Here is a 21,464-nt window from a genome sequence, read left to right as displayed (position 1 = left end):
TGGAAGCGTCCAAGGCCAGGCTGGATGGGGCTTGGAGGAACCTGGGATAGTGGAAGGTGTCCCTGCAGAAGGGAGGAAAACTGGATGATCTTTAAGGTCCCTTCCAACCCAAGCCATTCTGTGATTCTGTGGTTCTCTAAAATGCCTGTCACCTACCTCATAACAATTTTCCCATTGCCAGAGGCTTGCAGAATCCACTTCCAATCCTTCTTTGTAATAACATCCCATTACTGTAGGTTAATGCTCTAGATTTTGCATCCTGGAGTTGTACAATTCCCTTGCTAGGTTGGTTAACACAAACAAAATGTGGTACTGTGCAACCAGAGCGTTTCCAACAGCTAAAAGTCTAAACAGATTGGGAAGAGGGTGAGGGAAGAAATGGAAGTGCCAAGAGTTGCAGCAATGTGCAGTGACATGGCCAAGGGAAGCCAGAACCAGAACTCAGATCCCAAGCCCTGATAGTAATCTGTTACTTAATGCCATCATTTTGGTATGTGAGATGGGTCATCTTCCTTAAAGGGTTTAGAAAGTAGCCAGACCAGTTCCTCTGTTTATATAAGGAAGATGTTTGTAGACCTCTTGATCCCAAGGCAATTAATACAGCCCACTGGGGAAAGGACAAAAAAAAAGAAAAAGAAAAAAAAAAGACAAAAGGAAAAAGAAGGAAAAACAAGTAAAAGAAGAAAAAGAAAAAAAGAAAGGAAAAAGAAAAAATAAAAGTAAAAAAGAGAACTGGGCTAGATTCTCATGTAAACAGCACCCAGAATGCCTAAAATTCTAACAGATGCAGATGTTTTTATGTCAGGGTATTTTTTTGGTGAGCGGCCTCTTTGTGGTCAGCTGTAAGCATCACATTTACATAGTTCTGTATTTCTGAAAAGCCTATTGCATGAACCTACCAAATGAAAACAAAACACAACACTAATGAAAAATAACAAGCTCTTCCAACAACGTTCAGTAACTGACTTAGAGGTTCTGGGAAAAAAAATTACCCAGGCACCATATAATTTCATGCACTAAAAACGTTAAACATTTCAGAGGAACATAACATATGACACAGGGTGTTTTTATTTAATGAATGGCTGTAAGAAATGGGGCCAGCATCCCTTCTCACAGATGAACGCCTTGTGCCAAGAGCGTTGCTGTACAATGTGTCATCACTCGGGAACCTAAAGAATTGTACTTGAGAAAACATTGCTACAAAATATCATTCCCTTCCCAGAAAGGTTCACTTCAGGCTTTGTAGAAAAACAGGACAAGTCATTTCCACTGCACATAATTCTTCTGTTGGGAAACTTTCTTAAAGGCATAGGTGGTGGAACAAGGGGCTGGAAAACTGTTTAATCTCGTAGTGACAATAATAGCTCCTGGTTATTGTTGGTGCTCAGCTCTTACTTTGGGCTTTTGATACTTGGAACTTTGTAAACATGGAGCAGGTTAATCTTCTCCACACCCTGGAAAGGGAGAGGGGGAGAGGAAGAAGGAAAGGGAAGGAGAAGGGGAAGGGGAGGGAGAGAGGAACAGAAGGGAGGGGAAGTAACATGGAAAGGGAAAGGAACTTTAGCTCCTATAAGAAGCCTCTAGTTAAGACTCTTATGTTAAAAATTTGCTATTCTAACAAAGTGGCATGGGTTATGTGATACATTAAATGGGAAGTCTTACAGACATGGAGTTAGACTGGATTGAAAATTACTTTTTATTTTATATGGTGTGTTTTCTTGGTCAGTTCACAGCAAGTAATCAATTTACTGATTTAGGCCTCACCTCCGCAAGAGTAGTGTTTGCTGGGATAACTCAACATAATCACGTGTGAATGTGTGTATTTATTTTTAGGGACTGTATATTAACATCCTCTTTCTTGTTCCTGGTTTGAAAAAGGAGAAGTTGGTTACCCAGAAAAGTGCATCCATCACTGCTGGCGTAGGACACTCCTGACTTCACCTGTGCTTCAAGGGCAGTTTAAGCTTGCTCCTATTTTGCACTTCAAACAAAATGAAAAGCAAAAATAAAATTGTCTGAACCAGACCAGAAGAGTCTTCCCTGAGACAAAATCAGGGTATTTCGGAAGGACTGCTCTTTCAGCAAGTTAAGGGAAGTTTTTGACAAGCAGAGAACTCCAAAGAGAAGAATGAGTACTTTGAGTGCCAGTAATTTAACCTGCATCTTCTGCAGACATATCTGCGTAACGTGCCCTATGGTTATAGCACAGAGAAGGCATTTCTGACACAGTACCTGCCTTTTAAAACAAATCCCATTAAGGACACCCTCAGATCCCATTAAGGGCACCCCAAATCCCATTAAGGACACCTCCAATGGGATGGGAGTGGGAGCTGCCCAGGGACAGCACTGGGGACGCTGCCAGCAGCGAGGCCAGGTCCTGGCGCTGGCCTGATCTCTGTCCTTAGGCTCCCTCTAGAGTTTACAGCAAATGAGCAAAAGGTCTCAAGCGCCACTTGCACAGGAGGGTAGCATCTCCTCGCCCCCCTAGGCAGTGCTCTGGTCCTGGGCACTGCTAGATTATGTCCCAGAGCCTTTGTACACTGAAGTGGCTCTTGCCTTCCTGACAGACCCTGCTGCTGAACCTCACCGGGCCCTAATCCTACCCAGAATGGAAGGGCTCCTATTAAGTGAATACTGTATGGTGAATACCTGGGGACTTCACCTCAAATCTCATGGCAGGCTGGCCCCACATCTCTTGAAGAAATCAGCACTTGGCCTGAAAACTGGAGGGGTGGGGAAGTGACACTGGCTCAGTAACGGCTGAGGTGGGTTAGGAGCAAACCTCCTCAAACCTCCAGATGGGTCATGCCATATCCCTGCTTTCTTCATCCTCAACTCTGGAGAAAACATCCTGGTGGAGGAGCTCAGGTATGATTCCCAGTTCCCCCGCTATTTGCAAGGGAATAGATAAAATCCCAAGCAACCCAGATGCTTGGTGTGTGCGGTTCGTATGGGCTTTGCTGGTTCGCTGGACAGCCTTATAAAGTGCTGGGGAAGGAGGGTGGCCAAAAAAGAGGATGGGAGGCTTGCTTAAGCGATTCTGGAGGAAAGAAAAACAGCAAGCAGCTCTGCCAGCGGAAAAGCCCAAACAAGAGCGAGGAGAGGGGTAGCGGGAAGAGAGGACAGCGTGTCCCGAGCCTGTTAGAGGAGCCAGGACGTTCTTAGCCCAGACCTCCCTACAAACACTCCTCCCTCCTTCCCGCTTCACTCCTCCAAGTTTTGCTCGGGGTTTGGGGTTTCGTGTCGTTGTTTGTTTTCCTTTCTTTCTCTAATGTTCTGCTCCGATCTCTGAGTGGCCGCACCTTCGGCGGGAGCGGCCGCGGAGCGGGGCAGAGCCGGCTGCGGGAGGCTGCAGCTCTGCGGGGAGGCTCCGCTCTCGCCCCCGTCCCCACCCCGCAGCCCCACTGCTGTGCCCCTCTTTTGCAAGACGATGGCGCTCTGATCTTTCCACAGCTTCGCTCCGGGACTTTGAGTATATTTTTTTGAGTATTTTTTTTTTTTTTTTCCACGCTTCACTGCTACTACGGGCGGGCGCCTGCCTCTGTCCCGATTTGCTGCAGCCATCGGGGGTGCCTGACTGTAAACAAAACACTTTAGATCATGGCAAGGTCGCTGCAGACACGGCCCTTTTTTTTTTTTTTTCTTTTTTTTTTTCTTTTATTTTTTTTTCTCTGCAGCCACAGCGATTTAAGGTGGATCGCACAGATCGCATGGAAGAGAAGGGGGGACGAGCCGAGAGAGCCGAAAGAGCGGCGGGGACCAAACCCGCTCCCTGAGCACGGCAGTGGATGCTCCGGGGATGCGGATGCTCCCACCCCGGGGAAAAAAAACACTGATTTTTTTTTTCTCCTTAATTTTACCCATTTTCCTGACGATTTGTCCCAGCGCGACCCCAACGTTTCCGGCGGCGCGGGCTGGGGGCTGTGCAGCCCCCGGAAAGACGCGCAGCTACCCCGTCTGCGGGGGGACACCCCCTCCCCTTTCCCTCTCCGCAGCCCCTCTGTGAGCGAGGCAGGGTGATAGAGAAGGGATAGAGGGATAAACCCAGGGGCAGACCACTCCTCTTCCATTTTCTCCGTTGCTTCCATCAGCGGCTTAAATTATTTGCGCCCCTCTTCTCCTCCCCCACCCCCCCCGCCTCCTCCGCCCCTTTGGATTTAATTATTCGTGCTCAATATACTTGTACAGCATCCAGGGACTCAGTCTCAGGCCCTTGTGCTAAGGCAAATATAAACAGAACAACAACAACAAAAAACCCAGAAGGTTCTTGTCCTAGAGTAACTTGTTTTTTTTTTCTTTTCCAAAGGCTTCAGATAAATCAGTGCTCTCTGTTGCACTGCCGTCATGTTGCTGCTGCTTGACTTATGGGGCATGGAGTCTTTTCTAGTATTTAGAAACCCACACTCCTCACCTTTTTTCTCTTTTTCCTAGTTTGTGCTTATACTTTGGTACACTGTCATCATAGTACAGACAAGAGGGTTGCCTTTCCCTTGTGGATTAGGGAGACAAGCAGAGACTTCCAGGGAGCAGAGAATGGGAACTCCTCACCTAAGGAGTCTGGGGTGGGACACTCAGCAGGTTACCAGCAGGGAAGTCCCCATGGGCAGGATGAGCCTTGGGCATCCTCAGATATTCTCTTCAGATCACTTTGTTACAACTCCCTTGTGCGGATCAACAAAACAAGCTCAGTGTCCCTGCACCTGACAGAGAAAATGGAGCTTCCTTGCTGTTGGCAATGGAAGTCAAAGACAGGAAAGCCTAGAGAAATGAAGATGAAATCCTACAAATACAGCAGATGCAGGCCCCACTTTTTCCAGCTGATGGAGTTTTATCATGGACTTGCAACTTCAAAAAACATCTCAGGTCCTGCAGACATGTGACTATCAGCTTTAATTTTCTGCAAGTAAATTGCTGAAACTTGTGGTTTCTGAGAGGAGTTGGAAAACAACTTCCAAGTACTAAAAACCCCAGCATATAAATAAAAATAACATGGCTAATAATGTGTTTCAACCTTGTGGTTTTTAAACTAATCTCTTTATTTATTTATTTATTTATTTTTGCCTGTACACATAATTTTTTTGAACTTGGGTCTGATGATACCAAGATTACTCTGCTGAGTGGTACGACCAGAAGCTGGAGGCCTTGAATCTGATGGTGGCCAGCAAAGTGCTGGCCTGGGCTTGAGCACTGTGTGAAGGTTGTGTCCTCTCTCCAGTATGTAAAATCTCCATGTCTTCAAGGCCAAACCTGCAGACTCTCATCTCAGCCACTGAAACTCAATTGTATTGACCCCTGCCTTGCTGAGATAACTTGCTACTTGTGTACCCCACTCACCCTCCCACCCCAGAGTCTGGACAGGGTTGCTCTGCTTGCAAATGAGAGCTGGCCAGATGGACTGGTGTGAGGAGCCTTCAGGGCTCTCCAAAGATTCAGGCACAGGATCTGGGTACCTGGAAACGTCATAACATTTAGTACCTTAGACAACCTGCCGTGTTACACAACACATTGAAGGGGCTGCCCTGCCTGGTGAAGGAAGATGATTGTGGAAAGGGCTGGAGAAAAGGGGGCCAGAGAGGAGGGCATGATTGCTCTTATGTCCACCACACCCGCTCTGACTATCCGAGGAAGTTGCTTAGAAATCCCTGGCTGTTACACTTTGCCCAACCAGTCTTTTGAGCACACAAATAGGACAAACCCCGATGCTATTTTTTTCCTTTTCCCGGGTTGCTGACATCTGAAATCCCAGCAGAGGTTATTTTAGAGACATTTCTTAACCTAGCCCTTCCACTGCCGAGAGGGCAGGAGTTCGTCTTGGCACTGGAGCCGCCAGCCCATGTCCGCAGGCAGTGGTGTCAGGGTGCTGCGGGTCGGGGTGCTGGTCCCTGCGGCGGGCAGCCTGCCCACTAGCCCCGAACTTGCCCCCAGCCCCGGACCTCGGCCGGGACGCGTCGCCAGAGTCCTACCCAGGCAAATCAGAGCGGTGGGACACCCCTGTCTCACACAGCCCTGGCTCTAAACCACCCGTGACCATTTCTCAGGCGGTTCGGGCGAGCAGCGGGATGAGGTGGGTGTTTTGTGCGGTGGCACAAACCCCGCTGGGCTTTGCGGGATACACAGAGGGATGAGGAGAGCGGGCTCGGCGGTTCCGTCCCACCCCTCTCGTTTTCCCCTTAGCTCCCGGGCTCGGCTCGCCGTAGCCTGGTCGGGCTCGCCCCGTCCCACCTTTAGAGCCGGCGGCGGCGGCGGGGCAGGGCCGGGCGAACGGGGCGGTGCCCGCCGCCGTAACCAATGGCTCGGCCGGGCTGTTTAAATAGACTCGTCCTGTCAATCATTTTCTTCTTCGTCAGCCTCCCTTCAATCGCCATATTGCCGAGAAAAGGCCTCGTCTCCTCTTGTTTTTTTCCGTCTCGCTTTTACTACGCGGCGACGGTGCGAACGGCAGGGGCATCATCAGCGCCAGCGCCATCGCCATCGGCGGCGGACCGGCACCGCGGGGACAGCGCCGCGCTCCGCTCCTCACCCGCCCGGGGCTCCCCGGCGGCGCCAGCGGCGGCTCTCGGGGCTCATCCCCGGGCCGGCGCTTATGCAAGGGCGCCTCCTCGCCCCTTCTCCGCGGGCCGAGGGCGAGCGGGGCCGAGGCGGGGCCGCAGCGCGGGGCAGTGCGGAGCGAAGGCGCGGAGCGGAGCCGCCGGGCGCCGGGAAATAAAGGGCGGCGGAGAGGCGGCGTCGGCCGCGGAGAGCGAGCAGCGAGCACAACAAGCAGCGCCTGGAGCCACAGCGTGCGGGGAGATGTCAAACGTCCGCATTTCTAATGGGAGCCCTACCCTGGAGCGCATGGAGGCCAGGCAGTCGGAATACCCGAAGCCGTCAGCCTGCAGGAACCTCTTCGGGCCGGTGAACCACGAAGAGCTCAACAGGGAGTTGAAGAAGCACCTGCAAGAGATGGAGGAGGCGTACCAGAGGAAGTGGAATTTCGATTTCCAGAATCACAGGCCGCTGGAAGGCAGGTACGAGTGGCAAGCCGTGGAGAAGGGGAGCTCGCCCGACTTCTACTTCAGACCCCCCCGGCTACGGAAAGCCGTCTGCAAGTCCGCCGGCCGCCAGAGCTTGGATGTAAACGGGAATTGCCAAAGCGTGGTTTTTGTCGGTTCTCAGGGAATCTCAGAGGACACTCACTGTGTAGCTCAAAAGACTGATGTTTCAGAAAATCAGACGGACTTAGCAGAGCAGTGCACTGCCCAGAGGAAAAGACCCGCGGCCGATGGTAACGTACCCCACGGCTCTGCCCCGCGCCCACCCGTGTCAGCGCCGGGGCTCCGGCCCCTCCGCCCCTGCCACGCGTGGCACCGGCTCGGCGTGTCCCCCCCCGCCCCTTTCCCTCTAAAAAAAGCCCGGCTAGTGTTTACAGTCCCGGGGGGCCCGCCTAGAGTGGGAGCCGGTAGATGATTTGGAAGGAAGAGCCCTTAGACGCGGGTCAGATCCCCCGACCCTTCGCCGCCTCACTGCGGGGACCCGGGCTCCTGCCCAGGTGGGAGGAGGTTCACAGCGCTCAGCAAAAGACGATTATGGATTTTAGCCGAAAAGGGGGAACTTGGATCTCCTACCTAGGGAGAAGCCCATCTCTCCACCCCTCACTCGCTTCATGCAGCCTATACCTGACATGGGGATCCGGGAATATTCCCCTCTCGGCTCCATCTATCCCCCCTGGATGCCGAGCAAACATTTGGAAGGAAAATATTTTAATATCTTTCCCCCCTCCCCCGCCCCCTTCGTTTTTAATTTTCCCCTCCTAGATTCCTCTCCTCAAAATAAAAGAGCCAACACAACAGAAGAAGAGGTTTCAGAAGACTCCCCCAGTGCCAGTTCAGTGGAGCAAACACCCAAGAAATCAAGCCCGGGAAGACATCAAACGTAAAGCGTTTTAGGTCAGTTCCCTTTAGCATCTGGCATTAGGATGCAAGTAAAGGAAAGAAGGGGTGACCGAGTGTCTGTTCCGCGTCTCTAAGGGGTGGGGAGGGGGCTTCGAGCCCCTATGGCCTCGCCGAGGGCTGTTTTCTCCGAGGAAGGGTGGCTTCCCCCGAGCGCTCGGGAATGGGTGTGTGTTGGAGGGTGGGGAGTGGGAGGCGCAGGGCTTGAAAAGAACAAAACAAGGAGCGAAGCCCAGCCTGGGCTCGGCAGCGTCAGGGGGCTGGGGCAGGGGCTGCGGTGGGACTGACCCTGCCTTCCCTCGGGATGGGCACCGGGGGCAGGGAGGGCCCTTGCCCAAGGACCCTGCGGGTGCAGGGACGGAGTTGGGAACGCGGCTGGTGTCTCATGTCAGATGCCAGGGAATTTCGGGGGGCTTCCCCTGGCCCCCGCCCCCGAGGCTTTTGCACCTCCAGTGTCAGCCTTGCCGTCGCATGTCGCGGCCACCTCCCGCTGCGGGAGAAATAAGTAAAGAAGTTGGGTTTAAGGGGAATCCGGGCACTTTCTCAAAATCCGAGCAATGCAAGGTTGTTTTGTTTTTGTTTGGTTTGTTTTTTTTGTTTTTGTTTTCTTTCCCCCTTTTTAAATTTCAGTTGTTTTGGTTTGGTTTTAGATGCTGGTAGGGGGAAGGGAGCGGGTTAATGGGAGGCTGGGTTGTGCAGCTTTTTTTCTTTTTGCCTTTTTTTTTTTTTTTTTCTTCCCTTCTCCCCTACTCCCTTTTTGTTGTTTTGTTTTAAAGCGAGGGCTGGGGCGGGGAGACCTGGTAAAAATTGTGCCGGCGGTTAGGGAGCCGAGGTTAGGAGCGAGGTTAAAAAAAAACCCAACCCGATTTGCGATTGTGCAGAGAGAGAGAGATTAAGCTGTAAAGCAGAAGTTGCAACAAATTAGTCCCGCTGGGGTGAGCCGTGGCCGAGCGCGGCCATGCGAATGCCGCTACTCCCGCCCGCTTTTGGGGGTGGGGGCACGGGAGGGGTCCCGCGGAGGGATGGAGGGGCCGGGGCCGCTGGCAGCGGTGCGGGGAGCACGGCCCGGCCCGGCCCGGCCCGGCCCGGCGGGGGCGGGGGGGCGGTGGGGGCCCCGCCCGGGCTGGGCCCGCCCGCCCCGGGGATGCGGTGTCGGTTTGAACCGGTTGCGCCGCGGATCGCGTTTCTTGTCGATGTTTTCTAATCGCTTTCCCTCGTCGTCGTCTTTTTTTTTTTTTTTAAATTTTTTAATTTTTTTTCCCCCCTTTTCATTATTCCCGTTGCAGAGTGGAGGATGTGCGCGTCCTCGTTCGTCGGGTGCGGCGGGCGGCGATGAAGCGAGGAAGATGTAAAGTTGTAGTGGGAAAGGAAAAAAAATACATATCGCCGATCTCCGGGGGATGGAGGTCTTGTACAAGCACTGAAAAAAAAAAAAAAAAAAAAAAAGAACAGCGACAAAACAACAGCAACAAAAAGCAAACAATAACACTAAATTTTAGGCACTCTTAAAAGACCTGCCTCTAAAAGCATTGGATGTAGCATTGTGCAATTAGGTGTTTCCTTATTTGCTTCATTGTACTACCTGTGTATATAGTTTTTACCTTATGTAGCACATAAAACTTGTTGGGAGGGGGGAGGGACTGGAAGACCCATTGGAACTTGCTTTCACAATCTAGCAAGCAAAGAAATCTATGAAGAGAAGCAGTGTAGGTTTTTTATTACTTAAAGATGTATTGTCCCTTTAAGTGGGTCCACAGTATATTTCTCTCTTTTTTTTTTTTTAATTTTTTAAGATTTTTTTAATGTATCATCATGGTAACTGTTCAGAGCAGATTATTGTAAAATTTCTTCGTATGGCATTAAGCTGAAGAGGTGGGAGCTGTGATGATTCCGTTATGTAGTAGCAAAAGTTCCCTGCCAATCCCCCCCCAAATCCATATATCAAAACTGATAGCCTGTAAAAAGTTGTGTAAAATCGTCCCACCTGATTACACTGCCTGATTTTTTTTTTTTTTTTAACTTAATCTGGAAGGCTTTTGCTCTGAATCTGGAATATTGTTGTTTTCTGATCTGACCCACTTCCTGAAGTGTTTGTGTGTGAGAGGAAAAGGGATACTACATCTTTAAACAGTATTTCTACGTTGCCTGTGTACTTGTATGTAAAAATAAAAAAAAAAAGTTTGAAGTGTACCTGTGTACATAACTCTGTAAAGACACTGAGAAATTATACTAACTTATTTATGTTAAAAGATTTTTTTTAATCTAGAAGACAATATTTTTTCCCCATAAAGCCAAAGTGGCGTGTTTTTGTGCATTTGTAAATGCTCTATTTGGTAGACTTTTTAGAGGGTTTTTTCCGTTTGGTTTTTTTCTCTCTCTTTTTTTAATTTTATTTTTTTTTCTTTTTCTCATAATTAATATGGCTGTGCTTAAAAGATTGCAGACTGAGCCAATTTAATTTTTTTTTTGTAATGTGTGGGGAAAAAAAATCCAGATTGATATTGTTTCACATCAAGCAATCAATAAAGAAAACTGCCATATATAAGAAATATGGTCTTCATTAGTGTGTGTTTCAACCTCCCTCAGCCTGGCACAGGAGGAAGTAAGACTGCAAGAAATAACAGCAGTTTTCCTTTGAGTATCTCTTTACTGGTCTGTGGTGCAGGTGAAAGTAAAGGATGCAGCATCCTTAGTGCAGCGATGCCATTTCTTCATGGAAGGGTGCTCGGGCATTGGAACGAGCTGGCCCGGGCAGTGGCGGAGTGACAATCCCGAGAGGGATTTCAAAGACCTGTGGATGTGGCACTTGGTGACAGCATTTAGTGCTGGGTTAACAGCTGGATTCAAAAGAGGCCTTTTCCAATATAAATGGTTGTGAGTCTCCTCTGTGATAATTAGGAATGATGGGTCCTTTTGGTGCAAAAGAGTGGAATTTCCCGTGTCATAATGTTTTCGGGATTTGGGGTGGGGTTTTTTTTTTGAGAGATAAGAGGCATTTCGAGGTATTTCTTGCACTTAGTCCTCTGACTCCTAAGGCTTCAAACTCGAGCCCAGAAAAGCACCTCCCGGGTCGCCATCGGAGAGTCAGCGCATCCCCGGGATTGTCCCTCCGTCCCTCCCCGCCGGGGCCCGCGCCGGTGACCGGAGCCCCGGGGCATCTTCCCCGGGCGGCCGCTCGTGGCTATCAAAGATGGCGCCTCGCACGCCCCGGGCCCGGCAGATGCTGGCGGAGGCACCGGCCGCGCTCCGCCGGGGATGCGCAGGGCCAGGCGCCGCCGGACAGAAGGACAGAGGATGGCAGCGCAGGCTGCAGGAGGGGATGCCCGTGGTGCGGGGAATGGCGGGGGCTGCCCGGCCCTGCCCGCCACGCCCGCCAAGGTGCGAGCGGCCCCTCCGCCCGGGGATGCGGGGGAGCGGCGTTCTCAGCCCCAGGGCTTGCGAGGAATAAATAAACACGTAGAAGAACACAGAACGGGGGCGGAGGGGGAGCGCAGCTCCCTGCGAGGCTCGCCAGGGTCCTCCCCCCTTCTCGGTGCAACGCGATCCTGTTGTTTATCCCGGCCGCGCCCGGGCTCGCCCTCGCTCCGAAACCTCCCCGAGAACGCCGGGCTGTGCCGGGCTGGCTCTGGGGAGGGGATGAGGAGAAGGGGCGAGCCCCGGGCCGCCAGCCCCGCTTCATTGTCAGCCCCGAGTCGGGCAGGGCAGAGAGGGGCGGAGGGCCCGGAGCGGGCACGGCGGGCGCTGGCGCTGCCCTTGCCCTGCTCCGGCGGCTCCGAGGGATGGCTGGACACGCTGCCGTCCGCCCCGGGCGCGCTCCGTGCCCGCCCTCCTGCCCCGCGCACAGGGACTGCAGCCGCCCCGGCCGGGCTGCGTAACCCACCCGCTAAACGTGGAAAACACTCGCGCAGAAAAAAAAAAAAAAAAAAAAAAAAGAGAGAGAGAGAGAGAGAGAAAAAGTTACGTGATGGGGTTTTTTGTGCCTTTTTCTTTTTTTTTTTTTTTTTTTTTTTTTGCCTCAGCACGAACAAAGTGATCTCGTTGGAAAATAAATAGCGGCGCCTCCCCGAGCCGGCCTATCCCCGCGGCCGGCACAAGCCAAACCCCCCCGGCGGGGGGGCCGGCGCTGCAGCTCCCAGGCCAGGGAGGGAGGCGGCGGGCGGGGTCCATCTTCTCCGTCACGTAGGGTTGGGATGTGCCCTCTGACCGCCCCCCCGCTATTATTTTTAGTATTTTTTTCCTTTTCGTCGCTGCTGTCCGTGTTGCCGCGGCCGATCGATGCCGCTTCTTTGCCTGCGCGGCAGCCGAGGGCCGCCCCGGCCGCCGCTTTCACCGGGGGCCGCGCCCGCCGCTATCGCGGCAGCGCCGGGGGAGCGCCGCGCCCGCGCCTGCCTCCTCCTCCCCCGGTGACCCCCGGGGGATGCGCGGGGCCGGAGCCAGAGGGGGGAACGTGCCCCGGCGCCCCGCCCGGAGCGAGGGGGGCAGGGCGGCCACGGCTCGGACCCGCCCCGCGCCCCCTCCCTCGGGGGCTGCTGGTGGCGCTTGCACGGCCTCAGCCCCGCGGGGAACCAGAGACGGGGCTGGGCCCGCGCCGCGGGGGAAAACTTTTAAATTTTATTTCGCCCTCTCCCTTTCTCCTCTCCGCCGCAGCGTTTCCTCCTCGGGCGGCTGGAGGCAACCTTGCCTCGCTGCTTTCGAGCGCCTGGCAGCGCTCCGCGGGCCGGGCGGGGCCGGGCCGGGGCCGCGGCGGGGGAGGGGCAGGGCGGAGCGCGGCCGCGGCCCCGGCCCGCCCCGTCTGATGCAACCGCGCGGCCGCCCCGCGGGGTGCGCACGCAGCCCCCGCCCTCCCCCGCTTGCTTTTCCCCTTCCTCCCTTTCTCTCTCCCTTCCTCCTCCCTCGCTCCGCGGCCGCACGTACGCGAGGACGCGTGCCCCCCCCCGCGTGTGCACACGCACGTACCTGCGCGCACACGGCAGCGCGTCCCCGCCGAGCCGGGGCTGCGGGCGCTGCGGGGCTGCCCCGGCCGGAGCCGCCGCCCGCCGGCCGCCCCTGCATCCCCCACGCCCCGCTTCGCGTCCCGCAGCGCTCCCCGTGTGCTGGCGGCGGGAGCGCGGCTTCCCCTCTCGGGGCTTCCTTCCGTGCAGGGCCGTGCTGCGAGAAGAAGGGTTGGCTTTCCCTTCCACACAGCCGCGTGTTCCCGTGCCAGGGAGGAGAGATAGGAGCCCTTCCTTAGCAGGAGTAGTTTGGACGTGGATCTGACCGTTTTTCACTGGAGACATTTGGCGGGAAGATAAAGTACTAACAAAGTGTCCTTAAAGTCAATATTAACACCACAGCTTTTCAGCTGCGGAGCCAGCCTCTTCCTCAAATGGGGAAATGAGCTGGAAAACAATGTTTTCCGACATCCTTACTCATCTGTACTTCTCTGTAGCTTCACCTGAAAAAAACCGAAACCGAATTCAATTTTCAAAAGAAAATATCCCGCTTCAGGAAATGTCAGCATGTTTTGTTTCAACATCCTACAGCGTTTTGTGTTTTTTTTCTTTTTAATTGAAAAGTAATTTACTATCCTAATTTATTTTTTTTAAAGACTCACCAAAATAAAAAGGCTGCAGTATAGTGGCTTTAACAAAATGCATGAGCTGCAGTAAAATAATAAGATTATATTGTATGACTTGTTTTGCTCTTTCCCCAAATTAGATGTCTTCTGCTTTCATTTTACTATAAAACTCTTGAAGACTTTCTGTGCTTTTTAATAGTGATTTTTCCCCCCCCCGCCTCTGATGTTTCATTTACTTACGGAGCTGAAAAAAGGCATTTTTTTTTCCTGCTGGGCGGGTTGTATCTGCACTTGTGGTTTGCTCTGCTTCATCCAGTCTCAGCCACCTCCTCCATCCAGGCAGCTTGTGTGCCTTTCCTCTCCCTGCCTGTTTTCTGTCTTGCCCACATCAGTCATTGCAAGGCTCAAAATTAGGCCAAAAAAATAGAGGGGAATGTGTTTTTCTTCTGTATTTTTTTTCTTTCTAATAAAAACAATTCCTGATTCACTTTACTTAAAAAGCAAGCAAATGTATATTTTCCTATAATATGAAATTAATAATCATAATAAAAATATTAAAATAACATGTGAATATGTTATGATAATGTAGCAAGTGCAACTGCCTAGAAACAAACCAGCATCAGACTCCCTGCTTCTCCCTGGAGAAAACCAAGCTACCCCTGCTTTGTAACCCCTCTGGAATTCCCCCCATTTCCCAGCTGTGCCTGGCTGTGTGTACCTTCACCATTTTAATTAACCTGCTGATCCACAGCTTCTCCACAAGCCATGGGCAATTTGTTTGCTGTGGAGGGGTTGTAGGATCCTGTGGGGATCTGTTCTCCGGTCTCTGGGGGCAGTTCCCTGGCTCTGGCTTTTGGAAAATGGGAGGGTTGCTGCTGCAGCTGACACATTGTGGGATGTCACTGCAGTGGAGGACACCAGTGTGTGGCCCAGCTGGACCAGGCTGACCTGGGTGGGTGCTTGTGGCAGGCTGTGCTGTGCTGTTTTTCTGCATTTTTCTGTTCTGTGCTGTGTTTTTCTGTGCTGTGCTGTGCTGGCAGGGCTGCCACTCCTCCCAGCAGCTTTGGCACCTGCCAGCCAGCTCTGGGTGGAAGCAGGGAACAGCACACCTTGTGGTTCAGCATTCCCCATCCGCAAAGACAGGCTGTGCCAGCTCAAGCTTTTATACCTGGCTGTCCTACTGCGCCTGCAGCTGTTTGGAGGAGACAGCAGGCGGGAACATTAGTTTCATTCCAGTTTTATCCTTGGCCCCACATCTGAGTCTTCAAGCAAGGATTCCAGTTGTGGGCAGAGGCCCCATTTTTGCGTGCTCCAGACGCTACTCCCACAAAGACCCAGCAGTCCTTTACATGGAGGCCAAAAATCCAACTGTTGCCTGATAAAACCTTTCTGTCATGACTGGCTCTACCCAGAGTGAAACTGGGCACCTACAAGTGTAGAAAGGGGCTCCTATTCCCTGCTACCTGGGCAGGCTGGAAGAGCTCTGCAAGCAGATGGCTGTGTCCTAGCAAGCACAGTTGCAGCTGTGGTCCTCACTTGCTTTGGGGAGAGAAGCTGGAGGTGTGGGACTGACCATACTGTAAATTTTTCCTGCCAGGTGTGAAGCCTGGAGTTGATACTGTGAGCTTGGTAACCTGGTACACCACGCCAACTTCCTTTTTTAAAACTTTTTTTTTTTTCTGGAACAAAGTGGTTGTTTCCATCTGGGCTGCTGGCTTCTGGATGTATATATTTTATTCTAGTTCGAGACTGAGGATCCCAAGTGAGGACACATGCATACACAGATGTATATAGATATTTATTTATTTTTATTAGTGGAAGAGAGACCTCTACTGGCTCAGCTCACAGAGCCACTCGACTGACCCCAGCTGAGCTCTCTCTCACCTTCTCTTCACCTACGTGGGAAATCTCCTGCATCACAGCCATTTTCCAAGGGCAGCTAAGAAGCAACATTTCATGTTTTCTCATTAAAAGATGCAGCATGTGGGGAGTCCCTCAGCTGCAATTGCTAGCACATGAATTTGTGACAGTATTTGATGTAGTAAATCAAGTTCCTTTATGAGGAGATGAATCTTGGGCACTGATGCAGAGCAAAGAATTAGAATGTTGCTGGTGCTGGAGGACAAGTCATCAGGGTGTTTTCATTCACGCCACTGATTTCAGTTGTCTTTTTTTCTCTTTATGTTCTTCCTCCAAGCTGCTTCTGTAGCACTGCAATGAGGATGGCTTGAGAAGCCATCACTTTTGGGTCGTGGCTCTTTAGATCGTGCCTCTGCTGTCAACTGGATAGGTGTTGACTCCTACCTGGGCCATACCTGGGGCTGATGATCAGTTGGGTGCTTCTTTTCCTGGGTTGGGGAAGAGTTAATATATAGCATGTTTTTCTAGCAAAGCTATCTTTATCTGAGCACAAGTAATGCAAAACAGGGCTTGGTGTTTGCAAACAGGTGGAGCTGGGTGAGCCAGTCATGTAAGGCCTGTAAGTCCTGAGCTGCCAGCCTGGCTGAAAACAATAGAGTCAAAAGTTGATCAAAGGCCTGGAGCATCTGTGCCAGGGAAAGGCTGAGGGAGCTGGGGCTGTCCAGGCTGGAGAGGAGCCCCAGCTGAGAGGGGCCCTCAGCCCTGGGTGTCCCTGTGTGCAGGGAGGGCTCCGAGCAGGGCCCAGGCTCTGCTCCGGGGGCCCAGCAATGGCACCAGAGCCACGGGCAGGGACTGAGCCCAGGGGGTTCCACCTGCACAGGAGGCACAACTTCTTCCCTGGGCACTGCCTGGGCACTGAACACAGACCAGAGAGGCTGTGGAGTCTCTTCACTGGGGATATTCCAGACCCCTCTGGACACAATCCTGTGCCCTGTGCTCTGGGATGGCTCTGCTGGAGCAGGGAGGTGGGACCAGCTGACACCACTGTGGTCCCTTCCAAACTGACCCATCCTGGGATTCTGAGAACTGCTGAAATGCTGGCTTAGGCATCCCCTTCCTTCCTTATCCAGCCTACTCATTCCTGCCCTGGCACGCTGGTGAAGTTAGTTCAGGAACTGCAGTAGGGAATGAATCTTGCAGAGATTTCCAACCTTCCCTTCTTTGTTGTTGGTTTGTGTGTTGATACTTCTTTCTCCCCAGCTGGATCCATTTCTGGTGTCACTCCTCATGCAGCTGGCACCACGAGCTTGACAGTGGGTGGGAGGGAGCAAGCTGGCTGCACTACCATGAAATCACAGCCTGGGAGCTGGTGTGTTTTGCTTGTTCCTTGCAGTAAAGCAAAATTTAAAGCCTTGTGTGGGACAACTGCTGCCCATCTTGTAGTTATGAGGCTTGCTGGAAGGTGCTGGGCAATCTTGGGTGCTGCAGCCCAGGGCTCTGCCTTCCAGCTTTCTCCTCAAGTCTCTGGCAATCAAAATCTGCTCCACAAATGACCTGAGAGCTGCTTAGCTGGGCAAATAGAGGCTGGTGTTGATGGCCTGAAGTTTCTGCGTTGTTTGCCAGGGGATCTCAATCACAGAGCTCTTCCAGAGAGATCTGCTGAGTCACAGTTGTTATTTTTTTTTTGTGGGAAAGTGGCCTGGTGCACTGGATGCAAAGATAGAGGAATATGCAGCAGTGGTTTCTGGAGCTGCAGGCTGGTTGAGTAGGTACTCTCATTGTGCCTTTCCCAAAAGATCTCTGTAGCAAAAGCACTTGCTTTGTTTTCAAAAGAAAAAGTTGCTCTGCAGCCACTTTTTATACCTTTTCCTTTCACCTCTCTCACCTATACCCCTTTTCCAGTCATTGAGTGGTGAGAGCACCCACTAATTGTGCAGACATTACTTACCTCTTCTTACCAAGTTTCTCTTCTCTCTGGAGACCATTCTGGGTACTGTATTCTTGGCTTGCCTGGGTCCTGCTGTCCTTGTAAGCTGCTTCATCCTCAAAAAAAAAAAAAAGGAAAGAAGAAAAGAAAAAAAAGAAAAAAGTTAAATATTTACTGTCTATTGAGTAGAATTCTGTAGAGCAGGAGCTAGAACATTGTTCTGTCCCAGGTGCTAAATACTGAGACTGTTTTGTTGTTTGGGTTTTTCTTTTTTCCTTCTCTTTTTTCCTGCCTCTCTCCTTCCAGATCTTTTGAAAAGAAAAGCTTGACAGACCTGATCAATTCAGCTCCTAGGATGTGAAAGTCTCCAAGACCAGCTAACCTCACTGTAGAAGGTGAAGTCCTCTGCTATACTTAAAATCTAACTAAAAGTATACCTCTAATTTCTAGTTTTAGTGCATCACTCCCTCCCAGTGCCATTTACTGCCCCATCTAATCTGCATTTGTGGTGCCCCATTGGTTTGAAATCGCTCTTGGTGCCTGCCACCCTCACCTTAAAGTGTAGTTCTTGTCTGAAAACAATGATCCTGATGGTATTTTATTTAGCTATTGTGTTCAGCACAAAAAAAAGAAAAGAGTCACTTTCTTCCCCTGAAGAGCATTGAAGCAGTTTGCATTGCCCTCATTCATACCCAGTGGTTAGGAAGGGTGTTGCAGGGGGCTTTGCTGGCTGATAGTTTACTGGGATTTAAGAAATCACTGTTGCTTCTTAGAGAAACCAGTCCTCTGTTTCTGATTGCAGTGGCTTGGAATAGAAGAGTTGCATCAAGCTTGTGTCTTCTGTCTTTTATGTTCCAGGTGCTCGGTGGCTTGAACATCTCCTATACATGAAAAATCTGAGTTTCAAACCCCTACCTTTCAGAAGACTCAGGATGGTTTTGGCTGGAGAGGACCTTTAAAGATCATCTAGTTCAACACCCCCTGCAATGAGCAGGGATGTTTTCAACTATTCAGATTGCTCGGAGCCTAGTTCAACCTGGCCTCAAATGTTTCCAGGGAGGGGGCTTTTGCAGCCTCTCTGGGCAACCTGTTCCACATTCACTGTGAACAATTACAGATCAAGGGGAACTGTTAAACTTATCTGTCCAGAAGACAGCCAGTTTCTCAAGGACCAGTCCCAGACCAAATGGCAGAAATTGCACCGAGGAGAATCGTAGATTTCCATCTTTCTGCTCTCTGTTTAAGGTATGTTTCCTGGTGCTGATTTCTCTTTGCTAGAAAAGATCCAGAAGCACCTTAAAAATAAAACGCCAAAATGAAACAGGGCACTGAACACATAGACCTTCCCTGGGCAAGAGGATGGGAGTGAGCAAGCAAACCACATGTGACAAATGTTAGGCACGTTGCTGAATGCAACTCTGGAAGCTGCTCAGATGCTGTGGTCAGGTGGGGGGTATTACAAATCTCTCTGGGCTAGAAAAGAGAAACATTTTTCTAGAAAATGAAAAATACCTGTGGAGAGAGCACTGAGAGGTAAAAAACATGCAGCAGAAGCCTTGTGGGTAAAGCTGCATTGCTGTGGTGCTTTTACCCATCACTTCAGAGTTAGGAGGTACCAGATGTGCTCGTGGCAGTGCTGCTGAGGCAGGAAAGATGAGAGACAGAGCTGCTGTACCTCGGGTTCAGACTGGGTCTGCTTCTTTCCAAACAGCCAGGGACTTCTGAGAGGGCTTTTTTCCCCACTTCCTAGATGCCCTGTGTGGGTTTTGCAAGAAGCCCCGAATGAAGGGCTTGTTGTGAGTACCTGCTTTGAGTAAGAGCTTTGTCCTTGCTCTTCAGTTTGTCTCTTCACTGGCTGAAGAGTTCAGTGCACTGAATTGCTCTTTTTCTCTGGATCCTGTGTGCCTTTTAAAAAAGACTATTGTTTGGTGAAACAGTGTTTTGTAAACAGTGTTTTGTGGAGAAATTATGGAGGCTAAAACTGATATACAAATTAATGTTTTGTCTGATGAGATGGAAACTGTGATTCAGAAAGCCCATGGCCATTACTGGACCATTCCTGGTACAAATCTCAGTGCTGAGGATGCTGTTGTGCTCCTTGGAAAAGCTCTGTAAACCAAAAAAGGGTTTGATGATCAGTACTTTGAACTGAGCCTGTGAAGCTCTGTGGTGATGGGACTTTCATTAGGGCATTTTCTTACAGAACTTGGGACTTGAGTAACCATTGGGGAAAGTAGCCACTATTTTTGGTACCCTGTAAGAAAAGGGTAGAAGAGTACAGGGAGAAAGATGGGGGGACCATCTGAATTTGAAGTCTTTGATGGCATGCAAATGTTTTTGGGGGTCAATGAACAGAAACAGGGTAGAAAAGCTATAAGAAACCATGATGCATAAGTATTTTTTTTTATTTTTATTTGTTTATGTTGGTTTTGATAAGTATAAAGTTTTCTGATATATAACACATAAAACAGCACACAGGATGATGGAGTTCTTTCAAGCTGCCAGAGTCTCCTTCTGTCTGGAGATAGATAATTTATTTCCATGTATGACCTTTCACTAATATCTGATGGTAACCCAGGGTGGCAATCTCAAAAGACCAAAAGAAATGGAGGACACTAGGATTATGCTGAATAATCTGAACATTTTTTTCCTGCTTTTTGCACCAGCCACAAAGAATTATAGCATTTCTTTGGTCAAATGAGGGGCATATAACCATTTTTCACTTTTTCATTAGTACCCCACCAAAAGCTGGATGTCTGTAATTTTACAGGAATACTCAGAATTGACAGACAGCCATTGGTGTTTTTTGTGGGATCTCAGTGGAGGTAGACAACACTGCATCTTTAATCTGCCCTGAAATAGATTAAAAATGCCAAATGAGCCTGTCCAAAGACAGGGTAAAGCTTTTCATTCTTTAGGAAAATTTGCAAACAACCTATCCCCTCTATCTCTTCCCTCTTTGCTCTGCAATTACTCTGCAATCTGGGTGAAAGCCCCTCCAAAGATCTGCAGAAACTGCGGCCAAGGCTGGGGACACCACTGATTCTCCACTTCCCTGCAGTTTGTTGCCCCTTTGAAGAGCAGCTGTTGCCTTTGAAGTGAACTTTTCTGAGCAAATAAGTAGCGGCAGAGAGGGTGAGATTTTGGCTGGAGATGGGCAGCAGCAAATTCCCTTCCCGGGGGGACTCTGCTGGCAGAAGACTTGCAAGATTGAGGTTCAGCTGCTCCACCAGCCCCTTCTCACTCAGAATACACAAGTGGGGATGAAGCAGAGGCACAACAGAGCTGTTCTGTGTAAGCCTTCTCCCGGCCTAAAGTCCTTGGGAAGGAGGGAGGTCGCTGTCCTGCCTGGCTCTGACCTCTCAATCTTTTTGCTGCTTTTCTGAGCTGACCTGGAGCTCAGGTAAATGCAGAGTTTGAAGTCCAGGCCAACCTTTCTGCAGAGCAGGATGGAGTGCTGTGTTGCATAGGTGTTGTCTGTGTTACTGAGGCCTTATTGGGCAAGGCTGAGTCATTCCAGGGAAGCACTGAGTCCTGCAAATGCTCGAATGTCTTTGTATTACTCTGCCACATTTTGTTCCTAGTGGCTTTTTCCATATCCAATTACGTCTTTTTATTCTCTACAATATGTCCTTGTTTTCTCTACACTTTTCCAATCTGCCTCTGACCTCTGAATCCAAACCCAATCTTGCTGGTGGTTTGTGCTGATATTCAGAGCTATTCCCTGTTTCTCCTGAGCATCTGGAATGTGCCCCACCCTGAGTGGCTGCCTCTGGCTGTGAGGGAGGTGGCAGGTTAATGTATTGGAGACTGGAGCCAGAGCCTGACTTTTCTTGTCAGGTGCTTAAAACCCAAATGTCTGTCCTTAAAAGTCTGTGTTGTCTGTCACTCCTATCTGAAGGTGCCTCAAGTTCCTCAGTACCTGCTTTGCATGTGATGCTGCAGAAATGTCAAGGTCAGGAGTGCTGAGCATGGCTGGCTTGCTCCCATGAGATCCTCCTGAGGGTATCCCTCTGTCACTCCCGGGAGATGCTGGCACCACCTGATTCAAACTATGCAAATATTACCAGGAGGGCAAAGACTAAGAATTCAGTAAGGGAAAATGTCACTCCATGACTTAGTTTGGTAGGAGAATGGCTCTGTAACATAAACTGTCAGGCAGGTGTGAGTATGGGTGTATATGGCTGTACCT

General features: G+C 50.6%; 1 protein-coding gene and 1 long non-coding RNA gene across 2 annotated transcripts; both read left to right on the top strand.

Annotated features, from left to right (window-relative positions):
* The first annotated feature begins 1,999 nt into the window (after window positions 1–1,999).
* On the top strand, window positions 2,000–5,000 carry LOC148223553 (uncharacterized). Its single transcript, XR_015803715.1, has 2 exons — window positions 2,000–2,868; window positions 3,678–5,000. It is a non-coding gene; the product is annotated as an uncharacterized LOC148223553 (long non-coding RNA).
* A 1,318-nt stretch (window positions 5,001–6,318) lies between these two features.
* CDKN1B (cyclin dependent kinase inhibitor 1B) lies at window positions 6,319–10,477 on the top strand. Its single transcript, XM_014880728.2, has 3 exons — window positions 6,319–7,264; window positions 7,794–7,925; window positions 9,215–10,477. The coding sequence occupies exons 1-2, from the start codon at window positions 6,790–6,792 to the stop codon at window positions 7,913–7,915; spliced, it is 597 nt and encodes a 198-aa protein (XP_014736214.1). The 5' UTR covers window positions 6,319–6,789; the 3' UTR covers window positions 7,916–7,925; window positions 9,215–10,477.
* Window positions 10,478–21,464: the final 10,987 nt, after the last annotated feature.

This window comes from Sturnus vulgaris, chromosome 5 (genome assembly GCF_052056855.1).
Source record: "Sturnus vulgaris isolate bStuVul1 chromosome 5, bStuVul1.hap1, whole genome shotgun sequence".
Classification (NCBI taxonomy): Eukaryota; Metazoa; Chordata; class Aves; order Passeriformes; family Sturnidae; genus Sturnus; species Sturnus vulgaris.
Note: the sequence above shows the minus strand (reverse complement) of the source record. Positions and strands in the feature narration are given on the sequence as shown.

What these genes read in the sequence shown, in the direction of transcription:
- CDKN1B (XM_014880728.2), top strand. Translation starts at nt 6,790, where the DNA reads ATGTCAAACGTCCGCATTTCTAATGGGAGCCCTACCCTGGAGCGCATG. An exon ending in GAAAAGACCCGCGGCCGATG is followed by an intron (nt 7,265 to 7,793) that starts GTAACGTACCCC and finishes TTCCCCTCCTAG; the next exon opens with ATTCCTCTCCTCAAAATAAA.